Raw genomic sequence first — 11,336 nt, forward strand, 5'->3', positions numbered from 1 at the left:
GCTGTGAGGAATGCGGGGCACCAGCGAGGCCGGCTCCAGGGGGGCGGCGGCGGCGGCGGGGCCTCTCCCCTCGGCCCTCTCCGGCGTCGCCGTGTGTCGGGGTGGCGGCGGAGGGGCCGCGTAGAGCCTCCGTCAAGCCCGCTAAAGTGCCGCATGTAAAGCATTCTGGGTATTTGAGAAATCTTGCAGTTTGATAATAAAATCGGAGGTGTCTGCCTTTGTGACCACAACTTATTCTGCAATTTGATGTTTTTTTAGGTTCTAACTGAAAACAAAAGACCTCAGAGGAGGAAGCAAAGAGTTTTAAAGGTAACCGATGATTGCTTTGATATTTATCCCCTCCCGTTTTAAGCAGCGATTTCTTGTCATATAGCTTAGGAAACCGAAGGGTTAACCTCTGGGAAGCGGCGCTTTCCAGCTATTCAGGAGATTAGCTAATTTTAAAAGCACAGAACATGTTCTTTTTTTTCTTTTCTCTCTCTCTCTCTCTCTCTCTCTCTCCCCAGCATGTTGTATACCTATTTGAATCTTTCTGCACAAGTCTGCAGACCAAAAGTTTGCTTTCCATTGCATCGAAGATTCACTCTAATTTCCTCTATTCCTAGTCTCGTAGTTCCAAAGGTAACAGTTAAATGTTGGTGGGGCTTGTAGTGTACAGATTTTATGGCATCTGAAATTTAATGCGAGAAGTCAATGTTATAATGCAAACCAAATGAACAAAAGTCAAAATTTTATGCTTAGATTACTGTAGTTTTGATTTCCTTTTTTATTTAAACTTTACTACACCTCAAGTGAAACTGAAGATTCTGTAAACTTACACCAGCCTTCAGTTTCACGTGGTAACACTGTTTCTTCAAGATTTTTAAGATGGCTATCTTTCATGGTAACAAAAGATTGGTGTTTCAAATGGAAATGTTTTAGGTTTCCTAACAAGATACAGACTGGCTACAATCATGGTTAATTTGGTTTTAAAAGGGTAATAAGTAGCACATTGATGTTGCACCTTTGAGTTAGTCTTTAGGACATTTTGAATAGAAATAAGTTATTAAGTCTTGTTGCAAGCTAACATGTTGGAGGATGGATGATGTAAGTAAGGTGGGTTGTATATGTGAGGTGAAGCTAAGGGCAATGAGAAAAAATATATGTTGTTAAGATTTCTCTTATTCTCTTACAAATGTAATATAAGATAGTTCAGTATTGTTTCTATACACGAAAATTTCTGAAGTTATTGGACATAGTGGATTTGATAAATGCTGAATGTCTGTAGCATAATTCTATTTGAAAACATCCCAACTTATTATCAGTTTCGTCTTCACTGTTACACGTTACAGAAATTTGTTTAAAGGAGTTAAAATTTTGTAAGACAAAGCAAAATTAAAAGTTAAGATTAAGCGAAGAGCCAACCTTCTTTGACTTGCAAGTATGTTCCACCTCAAAGTGTAGTCTGTCTTTTCATGTGGGAGTAGTTGTGCAGACCACCCCCCTGTATGCTAACAGTAATTGTGATTGTACAACACTAGCAAGTGCTTTTTTTTTTGCTTTTTTTTTTTTTTTCCTTGCATTAAATAAATTAATCCATTAAAACCCTAGCAGTTTTCATTGTCATGGATATGCTTTTAATCATTTTAATTACCGCTGCTCTTGTAACATAGTGTGTAGATGTAGTTAAAACTTTAGCATTTGTTCATTTTATGTTTTGTAAGGCTGATAGTAGCGTGCAAAATAAGGACTGTTTATAAATGAGTCATACAGCTTTGTAATGTGTAATTGGTATGACACCTGTCAAAGTGTGAAAAGTCTTATTTTTTTGGTGATAGGCAGATATGTTGTCTTAGGCGGCTGTCTACAGTAGAGGTTCATAGTGGGTCTTCAGATTTTTCACCATGAGTTCATTTTGCCACTGTTTCTGATTTGATGGCAGAGCAGGTTACTATGTAATATGATGCTGTCATTTCTCTCCTTTCCAAAAAGGCTTCTGAAGAGTTTTTTTCCCTTGACTCTTAAATGGAAAGGCTTGTCTGGTTTTGTGTGTGTGCGTAGTATCGTATGTTAGTCATTGAACTTGTGTTTATTTCTGCTTCAACTTTTCCTTTGCTGAATTGATTCCGTGGTTGTTTCCTCTTTGGTTTTAGGTACTGTTCTTTGTGTTTTCTAGCGTTTGTTTTTGGTTGTGGTGCTGAAGTGTATTTCGTAAGAGTTTATTCACTTGCATCCACCAAGTGAGGTATGGTACTGCTGAAGGCATCTCATGAAAGTCTAGGCTGGGGTTGGTGGGCTTTTCCTTTTGAGTTTGGTCATCTTAAGTTATGTTGCAGCTCTCTATCAGCTGCAGTAAAGTTAGAAAAAGCTATGTAAGACTTCTTTACAAGGGCATTTTTAGAAATATGACATTCTGGTATGTGATTCTCTAACCTGGCTTCTGTTTTTGGTGGGACTGCCATGTGAAGTGGTATTGTCGTATCTATTGAATTATAAATTCAGCATTTGATTTAATAATCAATAGTGATTGAGGGAATCTGACCAGTGACACAAAATTTTAAGAGAATACTTTGTTTTTCTTTATATTTTGCTTCAAATAGTGTTATAAGCTTTCTTAAAGGAGGATCTGTAGTACTTTCTTCTAATCATACATGGAGTCAGTATTTTTCTAATCCTCCTAAGTTTTTATAGAGGCACATTTATTTACATGGCGGGCTAGTGCTTTTTTTAATTGTGCTTCTTAGGACCAACATACTTACATATTCTTCTGTACAGGGTGAAAATAAGCAGTGCTTTCCTGTTGAAAACAGGTTGCACAGATATGAACATTAAGACTAAATGCAATACGTACTGTTATACTGTAGCTTTTATTTATTATTTGTCATTTTCTACGCTTGTGTGTTAATGCTCCTTTCTGGTTATTGGAGGAGTCATTTAGGAAATTCTTGTGTACCATAAATACTGTATTAGGTTCTTCATGTTTATTTTGAAAGAACATCTGAAATATTCATCACGTCTAGCAAGCAAATACTTATTGAAGAAAGAGTCTTTGTGAGTTCATGGTAATGGATACTAAGGAATGAATATACTCACGGTTTTTCTTACCATTTGTATTGTCTGTTTTCCCCAGTTAAGCAGACACTTCTTTAATTTTATTCCTGATAATGGAAGGTCTATATAGAAGGGGTTGATACTTAAAAATTAGTTTGCCTGCATTTCAAAAGGCATATTTTACGCCCTGCTTCACTTACTATAATTTTCCTTTTAGCCACTTAGCAATGTTCTCACTCAATTTGGGCAGTGCAGTGCACCTCTCCTCAACAGTGGAGGAATGTTTGCAGTCACGTGCAAGTTTATTAACACAGAGCTCAGAAGAATGGAAGAGTCGAACGTGGCATCATATTGTCAGGGAAACCTACACTTTTTGAGAACAGGCAGCAGTGGCACGAGTAAGAAAACCTCACACAGATCAAGATACAATGGATGAAGAACAGTCCGTGGTCTTTCTACTAGATTCTGTGGAGCCAGGGCTACCATTTGGATGGCTGCAGGTGTTTGCTGTGTTGATGGAGATTTAAAAAAACACAAAAAAAGACAAAAAAAAAAAAAGGAAGAGACTGTGGGAGAGATCCAGAATAATATATGCAGTGCTAAGTGAGTATTATAACTGCATGCACATTCTTTGTTCTCTGACTGATTCTGTTTGCGTGTTTATGCATAAACACTATAATGGTAATCGTGTGCGCCAGGAAAGTGTGAATGATGCCTGCTAAACTCTGTAAAATCCCTTCAGTTTAAGCCAAGCCAAAAGCCAGAGATGACTCAGTATCTAGAACTTTTGGTTTGTTTATAAACATCCTATTAGGAACCAGTAAAAGTTTCATTTCCATCAAAGCTAGAAATATTTATTTAAGCACTCTTAATTTTTCTCCTTAACACATAAAAGGCATAGTCTTTTTTTATCAAAACCAGCTTTAAAATAGAAAATTGGTTTGGCAGACCTGCTGTTTCCCCTTTTACAATGCAGTTTTAGTTTTGCTGCTGAAAGAAATTAAAAGTACATGGTTTTGGTCAAGCTCATATATGTGCTAATAAGAGTTAAGGAAAGTAATAGCAAAGGCCTAATATTCATGATAATGCTTTGAGTGAGCATGGTTTGAACTGATTTGGAAGATTTATTCTAAATTTGGGTGTATGTTTTTAGCGCAAAATATCTGCCAGATTATTTCCCCGGAAGAACTTAAATATTACTGCTTTTTATCACCTTTAAAATAAGATACAAGCAAGTCAGTGGATGGAATTGCACTGCAGTGGAATTTTACAGAGGAAGAAGACAGAATGGTGTAATACAAGTTGGAAAGGATGTTGTCAAGAAAATACTTATCTTACTCTTTGTGTTTTTTAAAGGGATGTTATCACATTGGAATGTATTCCTCCAGTAATTGCTTTTAGTACTGGTTGAAAGTGTCTGCCTAGTTCTTGTGTGCCTTTTTGCTCCCTTTTTTTGATAGGGAGACCTTATTTTTGTTATGTGAGTGGCCTACACAGATTAGTTTTTAAAAAAATAAGTAATTAGGCTATTAGTTTTAAAAAAAATCTAGGTGTAATTTTTTGAAAGAAGTGTTCTTCTAATTTTGACCTTTTTTCAAGCTGGATGTGTATCTGTCTAAATGGGATTACATTTTTTTTTGCTCTTGATAGGGTCATGAATCTCACTTGATGTGAGCAGGCATGGTGACGGTTGTAATTTAGTAGCACACTTCCACGTGCAGCCTTTCTAGCACTTCCACGTGATTGCACTCATGCGAACATATGAAGAACTTTAATATTTTGTTTGTACAGTACTGCTAAGACTACTCATGTATGTAGACATTTTTTGGAGTCCTGACAAAAAAGGCCTTTGTAAATGGTCTCTAAATTATTAATCTTACTCTAGTAATTTTCTAATCGTTAGTTTTTCCAGCCAGTTTCTGGGGGAGTTGATGCCTGTCCCTTGTGGACTTTTTCCTGTGGTGCAGAGCAAGCTGGATAGGATGCAGAGACTCTCTCCTTCCCTCGCCTGGCTGTGCCTGCAGAGCTGCCTTACTTGAGTGCTGCTCCCTCTCCCCTCCACCTCCTTCTCAAGACCCCCATGCTGCTTCCTTAGCAGCAGCACAACTTTTCCCCCACAACCCAATTCCCCAGAATATTGAGGGGAAGAAAGGGACGTTGTCCTTTGGGAGGAGGACAGGAGAGGAATAGGGTTTCCTGGTTTGACTCATTTGTTGCTGTATTAGAGCAGTTGTGAGGATAGAACCACTCCTCCTTTTCTCGGGGAATGGTGGATGCAGGGGCACAATGAGACTGGGAAGTGTTGAGCAAGGCCAGGCTGAGTGAACCTAGTGATTAGTCTTGGGAGGGTTTTTGCACGTTTTGAGTCACTATTTGTTTGACGTAGTGCTTAGGGATATGGTGGAATTGGGAACTGTCAGGGTTAGGTTAATGGTTGGACTAGATGATCTTCAAGGTCCTTTCCAACCTAGTTGATTCTGTGTTTCTGTGATTCTATTTATTTGTAGATCTTCACTGTCACTGTGTGCTTTACTGCAGTGCTGAGTCTTCCAATTTAGTGGATTTATAGGTGGAGCTTCTTAAAAAGGTAGAAAATGTGTTTGTGATCAAATATGTCATAAAATAACCAGCAAAAGTAACAGAGTTTGTGGGAAGGAAGGAAAATGTACATGTGTAGATGAAGGTCAGTTACACAGGTATATTTATACTTGTTTAGGTGCTCATAATGAGGGTTGAGCATTACAAATCAAACCACTGTTTTCCTATTCCAGGTATGGGGTTTTTTGATATTATTTGTATTCACTACTGAATTATGAGATTTACTGAATACTTGTACTTGCTGTGTGTAACATAGGCATTGAAATAATTGAGATGGCTTTGCAAATTCCAGAAATCTGTTGTCAGTTTGCTGTTTGTCCACACATTTATAGATAGTAGTATCTAGGAAGATGCTTTGAAAATGGGCACTCCTTGTTTAGAATCTGATACCATGTTGCTAAGCAAGTTTGTTTATTGCTTTTAGTAACTGATGTGGGAGAAAACCAGTGAGAAGCCCCAGACTTACTTCAGTGGCAGCAGATTTTCACTTCTGTGATTTATTTTCTTTCTGTGATGTTATACTAAGATTTTTATATTTAGTGTTACTGAGTATGAGAAAATTAATTTTGCAGATACTATTGCAGCAAACTTTCCCATTGACATTAGTAGGAGCTTTGCTTATGTAGAGACCAAAAGATTTAATTCCTACTAAAATAAATTCCTAATTACAGGATTTCGTTTGGGAGGTAAGAAGAATCCATGCATTCTTATAAAGGTGTTTTCTTTTTAAATGTCAGGTGCATGAAATTTAACTAATATCAACAAAAGATATATAAGGACATATAAGGAACTAACACTAATCACTTTTCATTAACTTACATAAAATTAGTATGTAGAATATATTTGGCTGTCCTTGTTGTCCTAATGGCTTTAATATTAAGCCTTTTAGAATATTAGGATTTTTCAAGGCTAACTTAAAATTGAGTGGTTTGTGTCTTGTCACTTGACTGAATTCCTAAGTCGGTGTTTTGTTGGTGTTGTCTGGATTGTGTTATAATTTAATTGATGCTCTGTAGTAAAATTTGGCTCTATATTTAGCCTTCCTAAAATAAAGGTTATGCTGAACTTGTGAATAAGAGGAAAATTTTCTGTGCATTTAAAAATGTGAAGCATTTGTGACAGATGATCACTGTCTGAATTCTGCAGTGCAAGCACTAGTACTGCAGTGCTGCTCCAGAATAACATTGCTGCTGTTAGGTATGTGAGTGAAAGTTGGTACTTCTGTAAAGAGAAAGTGGAAGTTACATACAGTGTAAATTCCATTTTGAGCTTTACTTAAAACCATGGGTGTGCTAGCTCTGATTGAGACAGAAGAGAAACATTATTTGCCATTTTTTAGGCTTTTTTTCCTCATGAGAATAAATAAAACATTAGATGGAAAATCCTGAATAGTGCTACATCCTTGTAGCTTGGTGGCTTAAGTGATCAGCATGATTATTTTTCTTTCTTTTATGAGTTAGCTGTTCCTCTGAGATACCTGTCACTGACTTTTCTATTGCTAGAGTATCAGTTATTCCTTTTAGTCTTGTGGCCCCTTATCAGCCTTAAAACCAGGCTAGAACATACCTATAACACAGATGTTTAGTTTTGGAGAAGACTTGTGTGAGACTTGCTGCAGTGTGTTTTTGGGACCAGTGCTGATATTTCAGAGTGGGGGGAAAACAGGAGCTGGTTAGCACTGTTAATTTATGGTGATGTATGTCCTGAGCAGATCTGGTCTGAGAGCAGCTACTGGCATGTAGCAACTTGTGAATAATATCATTGCTTGTACAACAGATGGTTAGGTGCTTAAACTGAGCCCTCAGTTAAGGAGCTGAGTATGTTCCTGGTTAGATTATAGGAACTGGAAGGTTATGTTGTTACCTTAGCAGTTCACATCTTTACTGAACAGAAATTGAAGGAAAAATATTAACTTGTATCAGTTTAGTTCACATATGGTAAACCCAGGCAAGATAGTTGCAATCATTTCTTGTGCTGAGAGGTTCTAAGACTGTATCAGTTTATTTGGATTAAGCATCATGTTTTAAAAATACCTCAGAGAACTTGAATTTGGAAATTCCCATGGGTTAAAAGTACATCAAAACACCTAACATGATGCTTAAAAGATTCTTTACTCTTTCTCTGTCCCTCTGCAAAAATGTAGACCATAGTTCAAGGCCAGACTTTTCTGGCCTTAACTTAAAGTCATTGAGTCTTGTTATACTTTTGTCTGCTAGAACAAGGACCCTTCTGTTATCAGCTTTCTTTTCCACATAGACTTAGCTGCAGTTTGTGGCTTTTCAATTTTCTTTTTCTTTGGTAAATTGTAGAGAGTGAGTAGAGAGTGAACTTGAGGCTTTCACTTCAAGATGTTTCAATCCTTTGTGATTCTCGTGGTCCTCCAAGCCCTCTCCAGCATATCAATGTCTAGCTTGAATTGGGTATGTCAGAACTGGACGCTTTATTCCACTAGCAGGTGCAAAAGTGCCAAGTACAGGATAGAAAGTAACCCGTCTTTCCTTAATTATATTGTTATTTATGCACCCAAGAATCTCACTAACCCTTTTGGCCATAAAGTTGCAACAGGAGTTTCTATAGTTACTGCACAGTTGATTATTGACCATGTTAATGTCCTTCTTAAAGGCATCGCTTTCTAAGATACAAACCTGCAGTTTGTAAATATAGTCCCATGTCTTTGTTGCTAGATATACAACTTCACCTTTAGCTGTATTGAAATGTGTGCTTGCAACTGGCTTGCCAGATAGCTTAAGACGCATTATATCTGATCTTTTAATTATTTGTTATTTTTCTACTAGTATTAATTTCACTGTTCTTTCAGATCATTGCTAAAAATGTTATATATGGCTGTGATCTGTTCCCTGAAGACCTTGTTATGAATGCTGGGGTGATTCTCCATTTAGAGCTAAGGGCTGGGCAGTACTTAGTGCTATGGTGATGGTTTTGTAGATGGGTAGACCACAAGAGACATTAGGTAGGATGGAGAAATTCAAAGACTGAATGTCTTTTATCTCTGCATTTGAGTTAAAGCACATTAGGGGAAAGTTGTATTTGGGAATACATATTGCTGCTGATAGTATCATTTTTCTTTTGTGGCTTAATTGAGTGCTATGTTTTCCAGAGCTGCCAGTGGCTTTTTGAGTGTTCAGTTTCAATACTGAAGACAAATGATTGAGTAATTCAAAACACCAGTAAAAACCAAACCAAACCAAACAAAAACCACCAAGCAGGAGGCTTGTTTATGTTTGCTTCTGTGGCAGAAAAAGTGCTGTAATGTTTGGGGATTTTTATTTCTTAACACATCCAATTCTTGGGTGCCTGTGGAGGAGAATGGGATGTCCTCACTCTGTTGGTTTTTTTTGCTTTTTTTTGTTTTCTTGCTCCTGTTTGTAGCTTTCACAACCTAGAGCTTAGGGTTGATGGAAACAGTGATTTGAGTTTGTGGCTGAGAGTGCCTATTTCTGAGTAATAATCCAAAAATACACTTCTCTTGGGGTCACTGTTTGAAGCCTTTAGAACCAGAATTAGTATCCTGTAGTTTTTGATTTTGTTAGTAAGTGCATCCTTTAGGGTCTGATAGTGTAGATCATCTTGTAAGTGGTCTCTGAAGTTGTTACACGAGGTGAGCAGGAGGACTGTGGTAATGGTGTAGGAGAGAGAATGAAGAGAATAAAGATGCAAAGACTTTAAGGCTAATTCCTCATGGAAAGAGAAGATAAGGAACTTTCCTGTTGGGAAAGCTGTCTGGTGTTTGAAGAACATAGCAAAGAGGATATAATTGTAGATAAAACAGAGATAAAGCTGAGAAGGTGAGAGCTAAGCTGTAGCTTGGAGAATGTTCCTTGCTGTTATGGCTATGGATATGGGAAGGAAAAAAAAAAAAAAAAAAAAAAAAAAAAAGCACCATCATCTAGAGCAGGTTTTGCAGCTGTTGTAAGATTTGGTGTGAAATGGTGCCTCCTGTGATACTTAAGTTGGTGGATTTGGGTGTATTTGATACTCGGGGGTGAGGGGAGTTGGGTGTGAGGGGGATCCCTCCAGGGAGGTCTGGGTGTCCTGAGCGATCTCTACCTCATGTCCCACCTTGGGTCCCTGTCTCCTGATTTGCAGAACCATTTGTTCCCCCGAGTTTCAGTATAAACCAGTCTCTGTTAAAACTTGTCTACATCATTTTGCCAAGAGTAGAGATTATTTGCTGTGATTGGAGTAGCTTCTAAAATGTTATTACCTGTCCTGTCCCTCAGTGCCACCTGTGAATGTTCTCTTGAGGAACAAACCATCTTGTATATGCAGACTGTGTTACATTAATAAAAATCTGTCTCTCTGCATGGAGACTATAGAAAAGGTGCCTTACCTGAGCTGCTCTTCACATCCATGGTTGTTAACGCTGTGTGGTGGTTATTGCTTTCCGCCTCTGCTGAGGTTCATGGAATAGACGCTGGCTTGCAGCTTGGCCCCTACTTGGCTGTTCTGCCTTTGCTGGGAGCCCGCTCGGAAACCCTGCTCAGGCTGCAGCCTTGGGCAGCAACTTATAGCACGTTGCTTTTGTCTGTTACGGTAGTCAAACATGAAGTAGTGTGGTCTTAAACAGAAGTTTACCCTTAAATGTATTGTTGTATCTGCATTTACTTTGGAATGCAAAAAAACTTCGCTGTGCTTAGAAGGTGGTTGATGCTTTCCACAGCATCCCACCTTATGTTCATCTCTTCTAAGCGGTGGACAGCCATAGCATAAGCAACTGTTTCTCCACACCTGTGCTCTTTGTCTCCCCTGTCCTGTAGCTCCTTATCCTTGTATGTCAGTCCTGTGCAGTGCAGGTCCTGAATTTCACTGAATTTCTGCATGTCCTGGGGAGCAGAATCTAGAGAGCAGGAGTAAATTGCTGCTGGTCAGCTGGATGGTGCTTTCTTACCTCTTGGTGGAGCAGTGACATCCGACAGTTGGACTATGAATAAACCACCGTGTCCAAGTGTCAGATGAAGTATGTTTGGGTTTTTTTCCAAACAGTTTTTCTGAAAGAAAACTTCTGTTGTGGTATTTGAGCTCTGCAGAACTGCCAACGTGGAAGGGCATGTGGGTGCAGCAGGATCCAAACTTACCCATTGCACTGCAGTGGAAAAGAGATGTAAAGTGCAAGTGCTTCTTACCTGCTTACCCTTCTATGTTGATAAATGTCACCTTGAAAGAACTGCCTTTTTGTTATTAGCACAAGCTAGGAGGTGCAAGTATATTTTGATCTGTTGGGTGTGCTGTATTCTTGTGGGGATCTGGGCAGAATCCTCTCGGGAGGGCTAGTTAGGGGGACTTGGCATTGCTTACCGTGTAACTTGTCACGACTTGCTAGTAGAGCCATTTTATCAGTAGCTGATCTGGGCATCATCTGTTACTGTTGGTTTATGGGAGTAATGATTTCTGGTACTGTCCTTTAGTACAGTGTTTTGTTACCACCTCTAGAGGTGTGAAACAAAACATAAACCTATGGCCTGCTCTCTTGTACAGAAGATGTGAAAATGCCTTTAGGATAGCTTTAGCATTGTATTTTGATTGTGAATTGGTGAACTCTTTGCATTTCCTCAGAGGCATGGTGTGTTAAAAGAAAAGTTAATATTAAAGTTTGACCCTTTTCAGAATGGTGAAATGATTTGCTGTAACTGGTTTTTCGTGTGTGCTGGAAGCATTAGCTCCACAGTGAATTATTTGGGGGGGGGGGG

At 38.5% G+C, this 11,336-nt stretch overlaps 1 protein-coding gene across 6 annotated transcripts in view; it reads left to right on the forward strand.

Moving 5' to 3' along the window:
• TET1 (tet methylcytosine dioxygenase 1) overlaps positions 1–11,336 on the forward strand; it is a 65,659-nt gene that overhangs the window by 8,240 nt on the left and 46,083 nt on the right. For 4 of the 6 annotated variants that reach the window (XM_026851777.1, XM_026851778.1, XM_026851780.1 and 1 more), the window contains exon 2: positions 259–309. The exons of the other annotated variants lie outside the window; for them this stretch is intronic. In XM_026851777.1, the coding sequence (XP_026707578.1) occupies positions 259–309 (51 nt within the window). The remainder of the gene's footprint in view (positions 1–258; positions 310–11,336) is intronic. 6 annotated transcript variants of the gene reach the window in all.

Source organism: Athene cunicularia (genome assembly GCF_003259725.1).
Source record: "Athene cunicularia isolate RWA chromosome 6 unlocalized genomic scaffold, athCun1 chr6_part2, whole genome shotgun sequence".
Taxonomy (NCBI): Eukaryota; Metazoa; Chordata; class Aves; order Strigiformes; family Strigidae; genus Athene; species Athene cunicularia.